We start from the raw sequence: 19,083 nt of genomic DNA, 5'->3' as shown, positions 1-19,083 counted from the left end.
CTTATATGGCGTTAGCTATGTGCCAGGCACTGTGCTAAGCACTTTATAATTATTATCTCTTTTAATCCTGACAACCCTGGGAGGTATGTGCCATCATTATCCCCATTTTACAGATGAGGAAAACAGAGATTAAGTGACTTGTCCAGAGTCACACAGTTATTAAGTATCTGAATCTACATTTGAACTCTGGTCTTCCTGGCTTCTCTCCACTGTACCACCTAGCTGCCCCCAAAACAAAAAGAAATGAATTCATAGATTAACTCTTACCTTGTCAAGCAAGTCACCCGGTGCCATATCTAATGATTTTCCGAGCAGAAGAAAATCTGAAATACCTTGAACTATGGCCAGTAAACAGTGACCCCCAGAGACCAAAAGAACTAAGAAAGGAAAATCCACTTTATTAGTTATTCTAATAGTAAGTGCATGTGCTTCCATGTGATGAATAGGAATGAAAGGCTTCTTGTACTGGTTTACTAGTTGTAAGCTATACTCCAAGCCTACTCCCAGGCTTAGAGCAAGTCCTGGTTTTACAGTAGTTGCAACTGCTGAGAGTTCATTTGGGGTGACTCCACTGGCACAAAGAGTTTTCTTCACTATTTGTTCAATGTTTTCTCTATGAAGTTGCTGTGCAACTGAAGGAATAATCCCACCTGTTCTGAGAGAAAAATGGTCATGAGTTTATCATATCAAATTATAAGACCGCAAAACTGAAAGTCTGGTTGTGAAATGAACCAGCCATCCTGTGGAACAATTTGAAACTATGTCCAAGGGGCAACTAAACTGTGCATACCCTTTGATACAACAACGCTACTATTACGTCTGTATCCCAAACAAATCATAAAAAAGGGAAAAGGACCTACATGTGCAAAAATATTTATAGCAGCCCTTTTCATGGTGGCAAAATATTGGAAACTGGGGGGATACTCATCAATCGGGGAATGGCTGAATAAACTATGGTATATGAATGTACTGAAGTACTATCGTGCAATAAGAAATGATGAACAGGAAGATTTCAGAGAAGCTTGGACTTGTACAAACTGATGCAAGCAGAACCAGGAAAACATCATACTCAGCATGAGCAACATTGTGTGATGATCAACCATGAATGGCTCAGGTCTTCTCAGCAACACAATGATGCAAGACAGTAGAAAGAACTCACAAAGGAAAATGCTATCCAGATAAAGAACTGATGGACTCTGAATTGCAGATTGAAGCACATTTTTTCCCACTTACTTTATTCTTTCATATTTTTTTCCTTTTGCTCTGTTTTGTCTTTTACAATTGTGACTAATATGGAAATATTTTTACATGATAGCACATGTATAAACTATAACAAACTGCTTACCATTTTCAGAAGAGGGGATGGGAAGGAGAGCGAAAAATTTAGAACTCAAAATCTTGTGAAAATGAATGCTACAAATATTCTTGACATGTAACTGGGGGGAAAAATGCTACTTAAAAACAAAAACAAAAAACCCTGAAAGTCTGGATTCATCAAACCTTATCTTCTCTCTTAGTACAAGAATAATTTTGAAAGCATATTTTTCAAACTAAATAGCTTAAAACTTTTAGGAAAAAAAAATCTCACCAAAGGAGCATTCTAACAAAAGCTGGAAAAAATGTATTTGTCTGATATCTTGCAAACTCTAATCAAAAGGCCTCTAAAATAAAAAGGATACATGAGGGAGAAAACTGCCTATATTTATCTAACAAGCTTCAACGAAGAGAGAACAATGACTGAGAGACATCAGGAAGTTCACAAGAAATGAAATCTAAGGAGCCATTAGCAAAATTCACATTTTGAAATTTCCACACATAAATGTCTACATTTAGTCAACAAGCAAGAGGAAACACATCTCAATGAAAATCTGAGCTCACAGGTATACCTGAGACCTGGTGTGTTGAAATCCATGACTAGATGGTACATACAGATGGATATACTTCATCCAAATGAAACAAGAGAATTAAATGGGGAGTTGGCAAAAAACTGTATACACATACACACACCTCCTCCAGCGGGCCTCTGCTGCCTTCTCACCCTTTGAAGTCTCCTCTTCCTAATGGTGAATGCCTCCCAGAACCTCTATATTGAGGAGCTTTTCAGGCCTGGCACCCTTTATCCCTCTCCTGGCTCTGTTCCTCACTCTCTGATTGTGCCACCATGTCCCTACATGGGTATCCTCCCTACCTATTCAGCTCTTTTTTGTATACTGTCTTCCCCTGTCAGAATGTAAGCTCCTTGAAGGAAGGGGGTGTCTTTTACTTGCATTTGTACTCCCAGCATTAAGCATAGTGCATGGCACTTATTAAGTGCTTAATAACACTTAGTGATTTGTCCTTAGAATGTGGAGCTGAGTAGTTCAGACAGATACTGAAATCAATGACTGAAGCCTGCCTCTTCTCTTGACAGAGATCAGGAAGTAGGTTTGTAAGTACTACTAAGCTAACAAATAAGAAACCTTACTAACATTGGAAGGACCAATCATAATAGGTTGTGAACTTCTTCAATCAGCATTTCATTTAAGTTCCTTTTGCTTCCTGCAGATTAACTTTGTAACAGTGCAAGGTAGTACAAGATTAAGGGACACAAAAAGTGGTATAAGATTCCAGAGAATGGGGAAATCAGTATGGGCTTTAAAAGGCAAGGAAGGTTCCAAGGAGGAAGATAGGATCTAAGTAAGCTCTTGAAAAAATGATGACAATTTAAAAAGGTGGAGAAAGGGTTCTCAAAGAAAGCATATTTTCTCATCTCTTCTTTGTGGCCAATTGGGTCATTATAAATATCTGGTGTTAAAAGCAACTTAGCTTTGAAGAGTACTAGACATGGGTCACAGACCTGATTTGAGTCCCAGCTCTACTTACTGTCTTACTGTGTGACCTTGACTGGGCAAGTCCCTTCATTTCTCTATATCTCAACTTCCTTATCACTACTTCCCAGGATTACTGAGAAGATCAAATGTGATCATCAATATAGGCAAAAATATTTAATTATAATAATGACACAAATTAATGCTATTCTTACCATATAACAAATACAAAAGGATCACTTCCATTAATTTCTTTTTTTATAGTAAAGCAATCATAATAATGGTTACTTACTTTAAGTGAACTTCAGTTTGGGAGTGTATTGCTTCTCCTAGGATACTGCCAGTTTCATCCACCACAGCAGCTGCTGTATCATCACAACTGGTTTCAATTCCTAATACCAGCTTATGAAGAAACTGTTTCCCAGGACGAAAAGTAAAACTTCTTAAAAATCCATGTATTTGCCATTTGGGCAATCTACAAAGAACCCCCAATGTCTTATTCACTGTCAGCATATTGAATCTATAAATCTGCCTAGAAAAGAACCACATGAAGAAACATATATTAAGATGCGAATTTTATGCACAACAAAGGCACAAGACTCAGAAATCTAAAACAATAATGAGAGACTTGAAAGCTATTTACATACTCCTTCAGTTTTAAATTATAGGGAAGCTCATAAAAGCTAGCAGTAATTTCTTCTTTAAAATATCACATAAATTGAACCCTGTTATTTGAGGGGGGAAAGGAATACAAATAGGACTTGGGATTTTATAGTAGTAATTTCATAAACAGGGCTTGTCAAACCATTTACTTCTTTATGAAATGCTTAATATAAAAAAAAAACACCTCAAGTATCACACTATATTTGTTTAGTGAGGGATTTCTCTTCTTCCTAAGTGACAACTATCTGCACTGGGAACAGCATCCATTGTGGGATCTTGGAGAAGTAGCCTAAGTAATTTATACAATTTGACCAAGCTACTGCAGAGGAAGATGAAACAAAAATAAACAACAAGAAGATGACCTTCTGGAATCCCTCAAAGCTCTCTGAGAAGTGCTGATACAAGTAGGAGGCATAGTGCCTACAAGACAGATGCCAAAATAGACAAGGGGCTGGGCTGACCTGAAGAGCAAAACAAAATCCTATATGAGCAATCCAAGAAGAGGTATTCACATAGCAACATGAAGAGACTCTGTGGAAGGAGTGGGAAGGGGATTAGGAATCAAATATAAAACAAAAGAGTGTTGGGCCTTTGGATCCAGAGGCATTCTGAGAAGGGACTCCTTTAATGAAACTGCTCTGTAAAGTTACCAGCACCATATACTAAAGAGCATAACAGCAGGGAACAGTAAAGCAGGACTGAGGATAGGAATAATCAATCAAAAAAAATTATTAATTACCTGCTATGTGATGGGCACTGAATTAAGCTGGGGACTTGGGGGGAGATATAAAAAGAAGCAAAAAACAGTCCTCGTCCTCAAGAAGCTTACAATTTAATGGGGAAGACAACATACAAATAAACATACGCAAAGCAAGCTATATACAGGAGAAACAGAAAATAGCAGAGGGAAGGCACTAAAATTGGGGGATGGATAGGAGGAGACAGTGATATCCTGAAAACCTAGAGAGAAAAAAGTAACAAGAAAGAAAGAGTAGGGGGCAGCTAGGTAGTGCAGTGGATAGAGTGCCAGTCTTGGAGTCAGGAGGAGCTGAGTTCAAATCCAGCCTCAGACACTTGACACTTACTAGCTGAGTGACCCTAGACAAGTTATTTAACCCCGATTGCCTCACCAAAAAAAAAAAAAAGAAGGAAAGAGTGATCAACAGTGTCAAAGGATGCAGAAGGGTCAGGATGGATGAGGACTGGGAAAAGGCTATTTGATGTGGCTATTAAGAGGTCATTAATAACTTTGGAGAGCAGTTTCAGCAAAATAAGGTAGAAAGCCGGATTGTAAGGGGTTATGAAGAGAGTGAGAGGAAAGAAAGTGGAGGCACCTATCGTGGATGGCTTTTTCAAGTTTAGCTACTAAGGTCAGAAGAGATACAGGCTGATAGCAGGGAAATAAGGCAGTAAAGAATGAGCCAGTAGACAGGCAAAGATTAAAAATAAGTGAAATAGTGGGGTGACAGAGGAGTAAATTTGTTGGAGGAGATAGGATAGAATGGGATTGCTTGAGCCGATAGAAGGGTTAACTTTGGTAAGGAATAAGGCCACCTGATTATGTGAGACAGGTGAGAAGGAGATAGTGGCAGAAGGCACCAGAATGACAGATGAGGAGCAGGAGAGAAGAGGGCACTTATGGCAAATGGCCTCAGTTTTTTCTATAAAAAATGAGGCAAGGTTCTTGACTGAGAGTGAGGGCAGGGATGAAAAGTTTTGGAAGAATCATTGTGGAGAGAGGGACTGTAAGTTGATAATAGAGATACAGTAGGATTAAATGGATTTATAGATCAGAAGTAGTGACAGCAAAATGCGAGCACTAATTGGGAACAGTGTCCAGGGAAGACGTTCTCATAAAAGAATAATGAAGTACAGAGATCAGTGACCTGGAGGAATAACCCCAATCACCTTGCTTGTTCAGGCCTTAGAAGTGTAAGTCCTAGAGGAAGGATGGCTCTTTAGAAGGGAATGGTCTGTAGCTTAGTAATAGTTTCTTGATTCTCTAGGAGCTCAGATATGAGTCACCTCTGGCTTGTACTATGTAAATAAGTTTTATGCTTAGAAGACTTGTGAGTCTGAGTGTTTTTAAGGGAAGCTACCAGGGTAATGCCAAATAGCATAGTTCCCAATCTATCTACTTGGGTGCTGGCACAAAGAGGTCCCTAAAGTGTACTTGATTTATTTGTGCAGGGAAGGAACCTCTGACAAAAATGTTACATTTGCTGCTGTTGCTCCTGTTTGTCCTTCATCCTCAAAGAGGACTGTGACATCAGGGAGGTGATGCTATGACATGCAAGTGAATTGGATTTAAGTGAGGGAGGGCTATGCAAAGTCACCAGTCTTACTTCCTCCTCCAGAGCCATCTGAGTACAGTGGCCAGATATGGATCAGGACAACTGGAGATGGCCCAAGATACAGTGGGGGACCTTGGCCTTTTCAAGCTAAGGTCTTTAACAGGTCTCAGTTTGACTGAGGCAGCGCCCATTCAGTGATTAAGGCTTTAAAAAAAATGAAGCAAAGAATGGCTTCTTTAAAAAAAAAAATATATCTGGGAGAGGAAGACCCTCAGGGTTTCTGGCCAAAACTGACTCAGTAAGGACCCAATCAGTGACCAAGTAGGACTTGGTCTGGGACCAGAGTGATTTAGGGTTAAGGCTGTTCAGGGACTCAGCAAAACCCAATTCATTCTTCCCACTCTCCTTGAGCAAAGGCCTTCTGCACTAGCAGTGGCCAAGTTAAGATAGCACCAACACCCTTGCAAGCATCTAGAGAGCATTGTAAAATTATGTTATTTTGTATTTATCAACAGGATATACCCAAATGAGACTGATAGTATTCTGTTATAACTGTAAGATAGACATCATTAGTCTTCCACAAGCTGAAGGCCACAGAGTTGATGCTGGGAAATATGGGTGGGGCCTGGTACCTAAAAATTATTCCCTGCCCCAACCATCTCTGGATTCATTCAACCTAGACTCAAAGGACACTGTGAGACCTTGACAAGAAAGATCCAACTGTGCTAGAGTCAAGAGATTCTTGGGTCCCTTTCCCTTTTCAGAGATTCACGGAAAGAGTAGAAGGTAGCACAAACTACTTAAGAGGTATTGGTGAGGTGGATGATTTAATCTGGGGAGGTGGAAAGACATTAAAAGTACATGAAATTACTCAAGGTATGAGATTGGGTGGAGACTGCCAGTTAAAGCTGTCATTTGACAACTAGCATGTTTCCAAGCCTCTGTCCAACATACATGTCCACAAAAGATAGCAGCACCCCTTATCTGCAGACATTCAAAAATTATCATGAACTGAAAGTACTTCTGGGATTCCAAGGTTTACTGATGGAGTTTGTAAAAAATGATGTCATTAGTACAGAGCTCATCAATGACCTCAACTGTAAATATATTGTTGGAAAGAACCTTAAGCAGGACAGAAAGTTCAGAAATAGCAAATTGCATCCTGAAGAAGTGGCCTAGGATGGATCTCTTGGAGCTTTAAGGAAACTATTAGGACAAGAAATACAGTAAGGCCTTCAAGAACCTGATTAGCTACCTCACACAGCTTTTCCTGATCTCTGTGTTACACACTGATGCCAGTATAAATGGCTTGGGGGTTAGTCTTATACTATCAGAAGTCTGCTGTAGTGGGGAAAGGACACGATCTTATTTACAAGCTATTCTTGACCCTGAAAAGTTTCAATACTATATGTATGGAGCTTGTTTTTAGTATGAATGGAAAACTTGTTGACCAGTATTTTGACAAGCACTAAGTCAGATGGCACCATCTAAAAATAGGAGGCTGCCTTAACCAACTATCACTTCAGTATATGAAAGTCAACTTTGGATAGGTGCTCTATCCCAAAGGTCCAATGCATCAGAGATCATGATGAATTAAAAGTGGGGGTGAAGGTAATCTTTGACACAAAAGAAGTAAGCACTATATTAAGGCCTCAAACCAAAGAAACCATGTCAAAGAATCTGGAATTTTTTTTTAAAAAAAAAGGGTATGCCACCTTAATTGGTAAGAAAAAAAAATACATAGCTCTGAAGCTAATCTCGATTACCCAGTTTGAACAGGGATGAGGGTCTCCAAGTTGTGATACTGGCCATGAAGAAGGGATGCAATGCTTAAAGAATTAAGCTAAAGGCAAACTACTGTTGAGAGAGTAGCAAAAGTTGAAATTATAGTGGAGTAATGGACTATAAAAGAAGGGGAATACTAGAGCCAGCTTGGCCAGTCATGAAAGTCAACTGTTAAATTTTCAATGTGAGAATTTACACTTTGGAAATCGGCAACCATTATGAATCAGGTGTTGATTTGCTGTTGTATTTCTGGACTTGAGAAACTATCAATAATGCAAACTTATCAGAGTGTCATGCTTACATTCTCCCCAATCCCTCTGGAGATCCTATTATTAAAAATTTACCAGTAAACTCCTGGCTATAAGGAATCTTCCAAGGTAATTACTGTTAATCGAAGCTTAGTAACTCATAGCTAGGAAAGTCCTCAGTTTTGTACAGTGGAAAGAGTGGTGGATTTGATGTTAGAAGATCTATGTTCAAATCTTGGCTCTGCTACTTATTACCTATATCTAAACCTATGATCTTATGATCATAGGCAAGAGAAAAGTCTAGATCTGGTGGAAAACAGGTTTTACAAGATCAAAAAGACAGTGTATGTAGAGCAGTCACCAAAGTGACCCTAGGGAGTAATCAAGAAAACCCACCGGGGAGCATGAAGAAAATGAGAACTAAATATAGACCAACATCTCACAGTATGTACCAAGACAAGTTCCAGATGGATATGTTACTTAGATATAAAAAATGATATCATAAACAAATTAGAGGAGCAAGGAAATTACCTTCTAGAGCTACAGATAGGGGAATAACTTGTGACCAAACAAAACATAGAGAGGATCACAGAAGACGAAATTACGTAATTTTTTTTTTGTTCCCCTAAAAGAAGGAAACAGGTAACTGGGGAAAATCTTTACAATGACTTTCTCTGATGAGGATCTCATTTCTAAGATATATAATGAAATGACTCAAAAGTATAACTGATAAGTTGAGGCTATTAACAAATAGTTTGAAGAGGAAAAAATCCAAGCTATCAATATCTATATGAAAATAATATTCCAAATCACTGAGAAAAGCAAATTAAAGCAACTCTGAAGTTCTGCCTTCTATCCATCAGATTGACAAAATTAACAAAAAGAAAATATCATGTTATAAGGCCTTTAGGAAAATAGGCATATTAAGGCACTGATGGTGGTACTGTGAAATGACCCAGCCACTCTGGAAAGCATATATATGTGCATATATATGTATGTATGTATATGTGTATGTATATATGTATGTATATATGTATGTACGTATGCATGTATGAAAAATACTGTGGCGGTAAAAAACTGGAAACTAAGGAGGCACCCATCAGTTGGGGAATGAATGAAAAAAATACAGTATATAAATAATGGAATAAGACTGCTAAAAGAAAAGATGAAAATCAAAATTCCAGGGGAAATATAGAATGACTTGCATGAACTAATGCAAAGTAAAGTGAGAGGAACCAGGAAAATACTTTATTATATTTATTATTATAAAAACAAATAAATTTGAAACACTTGAAAACTCTGATAAACTCAATGGCTAATCATGATTCCAGGACTGATGAATGAACATGCTATCCATATCCTGACATAGGGGTGATGGACTCAGGGTACAGAAGGACACATAATTTTTGGATATGGCCGGTGTGGGAATTTTTTTTTTTTGCCTTTTCCTTAGGCAATTGGGGTTAAGTGACTTGCCCAGGGTCACACAGCTAGTGTCAAGTGTTTGGTCTGAGGCCGGATTTGAACTCAGGTCCTCCTGACTTTAGGGCCTGTGCTCTATCCACTGCACCATGTAGCTGCCCCTCCACTGTGGGAATTTGTTTTATTTGACTGTACATAACCGGTACAAGGACCTTTCCCCCCCAAAGGTAGATGGGAACTAGAGAAAAGAGACGTGTTAATTGAAAAAAAATTAATTTAAAAAATAATGGATTTGTAAATAAACTGTTCATCATGTTTGCAGTTGCTAGCTGCCTTTACTATTCTCCTTCCTTCAGCCAAACAAGAGCTATGCTAGATAGTCATCCAAGAGAACTCCAGAGAACATCTGGCTTGTCATCTAGCCAGGGATCCACACAATACCTCAACTCCTGGGGACCCCAAGCTGCAAGAGGAACCAGCAGTCCTGCTAACCCAGAGGTATGGACCCTTCTAGGGCTTTAAGTTTGGGAGCCTTAGAGGGGAAAATAGTTCCTAAGGATAAGTGCTTTGCTTCTATTCTATAGCTTTAATAAATAAAATAATTATTTTAAAAGTATTCTTCACTTCATCTTTTCTCACTCTTGTAAAATTTCCATTTTGTGTATATTTATAACATCCATAATAAGCACATGTATATCTATATATATGGAGATATAATTTATAAAAATACATATACTAGGAAATACTAAATTTTTTTTTTTTTACTGATGAGGCAATCAAAAAAGTTTAGAAACCACTGACCTAAGGAACATAAAAATTGTGAACCTTTGGAGCTGTGCAGACTTCTTGTCTCTAAAAGGGAATGAGCAACATTCTAGTTGTGGTGAATGATTTGAACTGTTATATATAGGTCTTTACAACGAGCAACCAGATGGCATCCATAGTGGCCAACATATTATGGAGGAAGCATTTTGGAGTAAAGCTTCAAAGCCAGGATTCATTCAGATTAAGGTTGAAATTTTAAGAGTAAGTGACTCAAAGAGGTATTTGAGCCATCAAGAATTAAGAAATACGGAACTATGCTACAACATTATCAAGGAGACTCATAGTTAGAATGTTTTAATTTGCACCCTACTAAACATTTTGGAGCCACTGAAGCCCAAGGAATAAGCCAGAGGCCAAATAGGATGGTGTATTTTTGTTCCTTGCCTGTAAGGCCAATGGTAATGATTCTACAATTTTACTCCATAAATGCTGATGACTGGATAAGAGCCACAGGGAAGCCCCTGACCTGTGCTTTGGAGTTTCAGAAGATGGGAAAGATCTTGAGACCTGTGACTGTATTCTACTAAGAAACCTGTCGAGAGAGTTATGACTTCATGGTGTCAGCCTGGAAGAGCACAGAGCGCAAGAACAGTAGCAGTATAAAAATCCTTAAGTTTCCTCTCCAGGATTCCAGCTGGGAAATAGAATCTTCCTATGAAACCTGGGTGGCGATGGAAAAACACAAAATAAGGGAATAGTGGAGAGTCACCTCATACCAAGAAGACGAAAAAACAGTGAGCTCTAAAGAATACCAAGGACCCCCAGCGAAAATGAGCATGATCTTTCAGGGAAGGAGATGGACATTCAATGAAATAGGGGACTTGCAAACCTTCCTGATAAAAAGACCAGAGCTCAACAGAAAATCTGATCTCCAAATACAAGACTCAAGAGAGATATAAAAAGTTAAATGGGAGAGAAAGACACAACACATTGTTAATAAGGGCAAACTGTTTACATCCCTACAACGGAAGATGACACTTGTAACTCTTGAGAACTGTATTGTTATTACACCATGTTAAAGGGGTATACAGACAGGGAGTGGATATAAGTTGACTTTGACATAACGATAAAAAAAAATCTAATCAAGTGGGTTAAATGGATCCAAGTAAGTAGATTAATCTGATCTAAGAAAATGTACTGAGAGAAAAGTAAAGGAGGCAGACAAGGGTAAATTACAATTACAGGAAAAGATACAAAAACCTATTACAGCAGAGGAAAGGGAGGGGGATGAGCATTGAGTTTGAACCCTATTCTCATCAGATTTGGCTCCAGAAGGGAATAACATAATCAGTTAGGTATAGAAATCTAATTTGCTCCATAGGCAGTAGGAGGGAAAAGGGGAAAGAAAAGGGAGGGGAGATAGAAGGAGGAAAGAAGTAGTAAGGTTAAAGGGAAGAAAAGGTAAAGGGCTAAGAGAAGGGAGGCCACAGTCAGGGAGGCAGTGGTCAAAAGCAAAATACTAGTGAGAAGGGAAAAGGAGAAAGGAAAAGAAAAGCATAAACGGAGAGAAAAACAGATAGTAATCATAACTGTGAATGTGAATAGGATGAACTCTCCCATAAAACGGAAGTGGATTGCAGAATGGATTAAAAATCATAATCCTACAATATGTTGTTTACAGGAAATGCATTTGAAAAAGAGCGACACATACAGGGTAAAGGTAAAAGGCTGGAGCAGAATATATTATGCTTCAGTTGAAGTAAAAAAAGCAGGGGTAGCAATCCTCATCTCAGACAAAGCAAAAGCAAAAATAGATCTTATCAAAAGAGATAAGGAAGGAAACCACATCCTGCTAAAAGGCACCATAGACTATGAAGTAATATCATTACTAAATATATATGCACCAAATAGTATAGCATCCAAATTCTTAGAGGAGAAGTCCAGGGAGTTACAGAAAGAGACGGCAAAATTATACTAGTGGGGGACCTCAACTTTCCCTTCTCTGAACTAGATAAATCTAACCACAAAATAAACAAGAAAGAAGTTAAGGAGGTGAATAGAATATTAGAAAAGTTAGGTATGATAGACCTCTGGAGAAAACTGAATGGGGATAGAAAGGAATATACTTTTTTCCCAGCAGTACATGGCACATACACAAAAACTGACCATGTACTAGGGCATAAAAACCTCACAATCCAATGCAGAAAGGCAGAAATATTAAATGCATCCTTTTCAGATCATGATGCAATAAAAATTATGTAATAAAGGGCCATGGAAAGATAGACTAAAAAAAATTGGAAACTAATAATCTAATCCTAAAAAATGATTCAAACAACAAATCATAGAAACAATCAATAATTTCATTCAAGAGAATGATAATAATGAGACAACATATCTGCGAAAGCAGTTCTTAGGGGAAGTTTTATATCTCTAAATGCTTACATGAATAAAACAGAAAAAGAGGATATCAATGAATTGGACATACAACTAAAAAACTAGAAAAAGAATAAATTAAAATCCTCAATTAAACACCAAATTAGAAATATTGAAACCAAAGGAAAAATTAAAAAATTGAAATTAAGAAACTATTGAACTAATAAATAAAACTAAGAGCTGGTTTTATGAAAAAAAAAAAATAGATAAACCTTTGGTTAATTTAATTAAAAAAGAAAGAAGAAAACCAAATTACTAGTATCAAAATGAAAAGGGTGAAGCTACCACCAAGGAAGAGGAAATTAAAACAATAATTAGGAATATTTTGCCCAACTATGCCAAAAATTTGACAATCTTAGTGAAATGGATACATATTTACAAAAATATAAATTGCCCAGATTAACAGAAGAGGAAGTAAAATAGTTAAACAACCCCATCTCAGAAAAAGAAATTGAACAAGCCATTGATGAACTCCCTAGGAAAAAATCTCCAGGGCCAAATGGATTTACAAATGAATTCTATCAAACATTTAAAGAACAATTAATTCCAATACCATATAGACTATTTGGGAAAATAGGTGAAGAAGGAGTCTTACCCAATTCTTTTTATGACACAAATATGGTGCTGATACCTAAACTGGGAAGAGTCAAAACAGAGAAAGAAAATTATGGACCAATTTCTCTAATGAATATAGACGCAAAAATTTTAAATAAAATACTAGCAAGTAGATTGCAGCAACTTATCACAAGAATAATACACTATGACCAGGTAGGATTTATACCAGGAATGCAGGGTTGGTTCAATATTAGGAAAACTATCACCATCATTGAGCATATCAACAACAAAACCAACAGAAACCACATGATCATCTCAATAGATGCAGAAAAAGCTTTTGATAAAATACAACACCCATTCCTATTAAAAATAGGAAGAATCAAAAGAGAGAAAGAGAGTTATAGACCAATTTCTCTAATGAATATAGATGCAAATTTTTAAATAAAACATTAGCAAATAGATTACAGCAAATTATCACAAGAATAATACACTATGACCAGGTAGGATTTATGCCAAGAATGCAGGGCTGGTTCAATGTTAGGAAAATGTCAGCATAATTGATCATATCAACAACAAAACTAACAGAAACCATATGATCATCTTAATACATGCAGAAAAAGCTTCTGACAAACTACAACACCCATTCCTATTAAGAACACTAGAGAGCACAGGAATAAATGGAGTCTTCCTTAAAATAATAAATAGCATCTAAACCTAAAACCTTCAGCAAGCATCATATGTAATGGGGACAAGCTAGAAGCATTTCCAATAAGATGGGGGGGGTGAAACAAGGATGTCCATTATCACCACTGTTGTTCAATATCACACTGAAGAGTTAGCTTTAGCAGTAAGAGAAGAAAAAGAAATTTAAGGTATTAGGACAGGCAAAGAAGAAACAAAGCTATCACTCTTTGGAGATGATATGATGATACACTTAGAGAATCAAGTAAAAAACTACTTGAAATAATAAACAACTTTAGCAAAGTTACAGGCTATAAAATAAACCCACATAAATCATCAGCATTTCTATATACTACCAACAAAGCCCAACAGCAAGAGATAGAGAAATTCCACTTAAAGTTACTGTAGATATTATAAAATATTTAGGAGTCTACCAACCAAAACAAACCCAGGAAGTATATGAACACAATTACAAAACACTTTTCACACAAATAAAGTCAAATCTAAATAATTGGAAAAACATCAGTTGCTCATGGACAGGTCGAGCTAATATAATAAAAATGACCATTCTACCTAAGCTAATTTACTTATTTAGTGCCATATCAAACTACCAAAAATTATTTTATAGGGTTAGAAAAAACAAGATTCATTTGGAATAACAAAAGGTCCATGATATCAAGAGGACTAATGAAAAGAAATGCAGGGGAAGGTGGCCTAGCCATTCCAGATCTTAAATTATATTATGAAGGAGCAATCATCAAAACTGCTTGGTACTGGCTAAGAAACAGAGTGGTGGATCAGTGAAACAGGTTAAGTATGCAAGACACAGTAGTCAATGACTATAGTAATCTATTATTTGATAAACCCAAAGACCCAATTTCTGGGATAAGAACTCACTCTCTGATAAAAACTGCTGGGAAAACTGGAAAAGAGTATGGCAGAAACTAGGCATAGATCAAAATCTCATACCATATACCAAAATAAAGTCAAAATGGGTTCATGATTTAGATATAAAGGCTGATACTGTAAGCAAACTGAGAGAGCATGGAATAGTTTACCTATCAGATTTATGGAAAACAGAAGAATTCATGACTAAACAGGAGATAGAGAACATTATGAAAAGCAAAATGGGTAACTTTGATTACATTAAATTGAAAAGCTTTTGCACAAACAAAGCCAATGCAAACAAGATTAGAAGGAAAACAGAAAATTGGGAAAGAATTTTTACAACCAGTCTCTCTGGTAAGGGCCTCATTTCTAAAATACATAGAGAATTAAGTCAAATTTATAAGAATATAAGTCATTCCCCAATTGATAAATGGTCAAAGGATATGAACAGGCAGTTTTCAGATGAAGAAATTAAAGCTAAACAATTAAATTATTAAATTAAATAATTAAAGCTAAAACAAGTTGTGTTACATGAATGTAATGGAACACTATTGTGCTATAAGAAATGATGAGCAGGCTGACTTCAGAAAATCTGGAAAGACTTGTACGATCTGATGCTGAGTGAAGTGAGCATAACCAGGAGAATGTTGTACATAGTAACAGCGACGTTGTGTGATGACTAATATTGATAGACTTAACCCTTCTCAGCAATACAAGAATCTAAAACATTTCCAAAGGCCTCATGATGGAAAATCCTATCTACATCCAAAGAAAGAACTACGGAGTTTGAATGCAGATTGAAGCATACTAATTGCCATTTTTTTTCTTCTCTTGTGTTTAGTTTCCTCTTTCTGATGGTTCCTCCTATTGGTTTTAATTTTTACTTACAACATCACTAATGTGAAAATACGTTTAATAGGAATGTATATGTATAGCCTATATCAGATTGTGCCCTGTCTTGGGGAGAGTGGTGAGGAGGGAGGGGAAGAAAAATTTAAAACTCAAAAGCTTATAGAAGTGATTGTTGATAAATCAAAATAAATTAATAATAATAATAATAATAATAATAATAATAATAATAAAAGAATGTCAAGGACCCTCAAAAAATAAGTCATTGCTACACTTGTTGCTCACAGGGAACCAGTTGGATTTTGCAGAAAATAGAAGGGCAGGAGAATAGGCAACTTAAGAAGCTGGGATCTATATATCAATCAACAAGCATTTATAAAGTGTCTACTATATGTCAGGCTAAGGATACAAAGGATCCTTATGTGCTAAAGATCAAAAGACAAAAATGAAACTGTGCCTGTCCTCAACTAGCTTATAATCTATTGAGGAAAACAACATGTACATATAGAAGCATATACAAAATAAATACGAGGTAGTTGGGTGGAGGGCAATAACTGTTACAACAATAAGGAATGGGTTCATGAAGGTAGTTAAATAAAAGAAAGATAACTTTTTTTTTTGAAGAAAAGTAATGGATTCTATGAAGCAGAGGTGAGGAAGGGAATGCATTCCAAGAATGGTGGATGTCTAGTGCAATGCTCTAGAGATGAGAGTGCCACGTGGGAGGAACAGGGAGGTAGTTAGTTTGGCTGGATCAGAGTACATTTTGGGGGAGTAATGTACAATGAGGCTGGAAAAATAGGCTGAGTTCAGATTCTAAGGGCCTTGAAAGGTGGAGAGGAATTCACGGTATACTCTAGAGGCAACAGGGAGGTGTTCAAGTTTATTTAGAAGACAGAGTCATGATCAGATGTATGCTTAAAGAAAATTAAAATGATAAGGCTGAAAGAATTTGGGACATTTGGCACCCCTGACAGATGGATGGAAGTATGGAAGGTGAATTTTGGGGAAAAGATAATGAGCTATGTTTGAGATCTTGAAGATATTCACTTAGAAATATCCAACAGGCAATTGGTGACATGGGACAAAGGGTCAGGAGAGAGACAGCTGGATACATAAATCTGTCAGTTATCTGCATGAAGATGATGAAAGTGGATTATATCACAAAGCAGAGAAAGAGAAGATCTATGATAGAATTCTGCAGTAGACCCACAATTAGCAGGCATGATATAGATGACAAGCTAGAAAAGGACACTGAGAAGAAGTGGCAAGAAAGGTTGGAGAACCACAAAGGCACCATTAGCTAATTTGCAGCTGGATCACTAGATGGGCCACATTGAGACAACCTGGTTAAGATCTAGATCAAAAAAACATCCAGAATACTGCCAGGGTTGATTTGTCCATAGCAGACATCTGCACAGATTGGGAGAAGGAATGAATTTAAAGGCAGTAGTGCTTTTTGACTGCTACTCCATCACTGGTTATACCAGAGAGACAGATACCACCTAGGGAAACTAATATCTTAAGGGCAAGAGATAGCTCTATTCCCCTTAAGTCATCCAAAGGTCCCTAATTAGAGTAGTAAGTTAGCATGCCTGATGACATTTGTTTCTCCACGGCAGAATAGTTAACAGTGGAGGAGCACAGATGGGAAGTTGGGAAAAGAGCAATGCAGCAAAGATCATCAGTGTGAAGGGAGTGAAATCTGGCCTCTACCCTTTCTGGGAAGGTACCTAGGATAGTTCTATAAATTACCTGGCATAAGTCCCCAAGGGAAAGGTGGTACAATGCAGGAAATGGAGGGATAGGGGCTTAACTCTAAGGATATGTATGTGAATCTTTTCAGGATACTTTACTAGGTAAATGAAGCTGATCTATATTTTAAGTATGAGTGCTTATAAAGGGAGATAGTTACTACCTTTAGGGGAATTCCATATATTTATGTTCCCAGGTTCTCGATGGGAAAGAGCAAAGTATACCTGAGATCTTACAGAGGTTATATTTTAACAGATTTTTGGGGCGGGGGGTGAGGAAAGGACGGGATGCAACTAGACCTATGATTTGATACTTGTGAAGCACTTTACTAGCATATAGCATTTACCTTCCCTACTCATAGTCTTACAGTCGCGTGGGAATACTGAGAGGTTAAGTGATTTGCCAAGAGCTAGGAAGGCAGTATATGTCAGAGGAAGAAATTTGAACCTATGCCTTCCTGACTCTAAGGAGAGTTTTCAATCTCCTATTATACCAGGCTACTCATTTCATAGATTCAAGTGAGATGAGTCCTAAATTCAGAAGAGAGATTTCAAATGGTTATATCTTTGTTTCCCAAATAGTTCAGCATTTTCAGATTTTTTTCCTTTTTACGAATTACAAAGATCACACCTTGGGCATTTAAAATTCATACTACATATGGAATATTCCTTTGAAAAATCCTAGTGTTTCTCTATAAAAATAAGAAACAAATCATGTGGAAAACCGAGATCTTGTCAGGACTCAGTGGCAGGTGAGGTGGGGGTAGATCTGTCAGATTTCGGGGTTAGGCCCCCAGCACCTGGGGCTCACAGACCCCCGCCCCACGCGGTCACATGCCAGAGGCGCCTAGGTTTGCAGTCACAGGAACAACTTCCGCTCGAGTAATGGGGGCCAGGAACGGACCTTTGGGGAGACCGAGAAGCCTGAAGTCGTAGGGGGCGACAAGCTGCTCCACTTACTTTCTTTCCAGAAGGACCGCGGCAGGCGCCTCACTGGGTTCCTCCTGACCCGGCCACAGCAGCCCTTTACTGCACAGGTCCTGCAGTGCGCGCGTGCACGAGTACGCGTGCGCGAGGAAGGCCTCGGTTCAGGACGCGGCGCAGAGAGATGACGCAACCAAGGCGGAGGGGGAAGGTCACGTGAACAAACGGGCCTCAGCCTGGAGGATGGAAAGGTAGCTGCGGAGCTCTGGCGCGCTGAGCGGTCGGGTGTTCCGTTTTGGGGGGAGATATTCACGCTTTCAAACCTTTTCTCACAGGGAAATGTGGTGAGGTCGCAGACGCAAGGGGTACCGGTTTGGAAAGGCGAACGAGTGAGAAGCGGGGAGCTCCGCGCTTTTTAGAGGAGCCGGGAAAGAAGGGCCTCCGGGGGACCCTCCCTCCTCACCCGCTGCCGGGGGTAAGTGGGGTGTGTGTGTGTGGGGGTGGGCCGATGGATGGGGGCCCTCTCTCGCTGCAGGGATGGGGGGGGGTTCTGCTCCTGAGAGCCGAAATTGACAAACGCCATACAAAACCAGGGCCTCTTTGTTTTGATTTTCTAAGAAAGAAATATGGGGTGAGGGGAGGGGGAAGCCAATGTAGATTAAACTTTAATATGTGTCATGTGTATCTTTTTTTTTTTTTGTCCCTGGCTCTCCTAGGGGAAGAGGTTGCTTCTCTTATTTGTGCTTCTGACCCCATGCATTCCCGTTGTTTCTAGGCCCTTTGCTCTCAGGTGTCTTTGGACCATTTTTGACCTCTTCCTTAGCTTCCAGGCTTCTCTCTTCTGAGGGATGAACAACCCTCCTTTCGACAGACTTGCCTTTTAGATCTAGTGCTGTTTCTCATTTCACTTTGACGACAGACTTTTTGAGATATTCATTTCCTCCCTTACCACAAAATCTGTAGCTGTCACCCAACCAACTGAAATTACCTATGACAGCAAAACCATCTTTGAGGG

At 38.3% G+C, this 19,083-nt stretch overlaps 1 protein-coding gene across 5 annotated transcripts in view; it reads right to left on the bottom strand.

Annotated features, from left to right (window-relative positions):
* Positions 1 to 18,210, bottom strand: part of OSGEPL1 (O-sialoglycoprotein endopeptidase like 1) — a 65,283-nt gene extending 47,073 nt beyond the window's left edge. For all 5 annotated transcript variants that reach the window (XM_078146938.1, XM_020993553.2, XM_078146939.1 and 2 more), the window contains exons 1-3: positions 18,105 to 18,210; positions 3,100 to 3,339; positions 268 to 655 (exon numbers count right to left, since the gene is read on the bottom strand). In XM_078146938.1, coding sequence (XP_078003064.1) covers positions 268 to 655; positions 3,100 to 3,320 — 609 coding nt within the window. In that variant the 5' untranslated portion in view covers positions 3,321 to 3,339; positions 18,105 to 18,210. The remainder of the gene's footprint in view (positions 1 to 267; positions 656 to 3,099; positions 3,340 to 18,104) is intronic.
* Positions 18,211 to 19,083: the final 873 nt, after the last annotated feature.

Source organism: Phascolarctos cinereus, unplaced genomic scaffold (genome assembly GCF_003287225.1).
Source record: "Phascolarctos cinereus isolate Bilbo 61053 unplaced genomic scaffold, phaCin_HiC Scaffold_726;HRSCAF=1367, whole genome shotgun sequence".
Taxonomy (NCBI): Eukaryota; Metazoa; Chordata; class Mammalia; order Diprotodontia; family Phascolarctidae; genus Phascolarctos; species Phascolarctos cinereus.
Note: the sequence above shows the minus strand (reverse complement) of the source record. Positions and strands in the feature narration are given on the sequence as shown.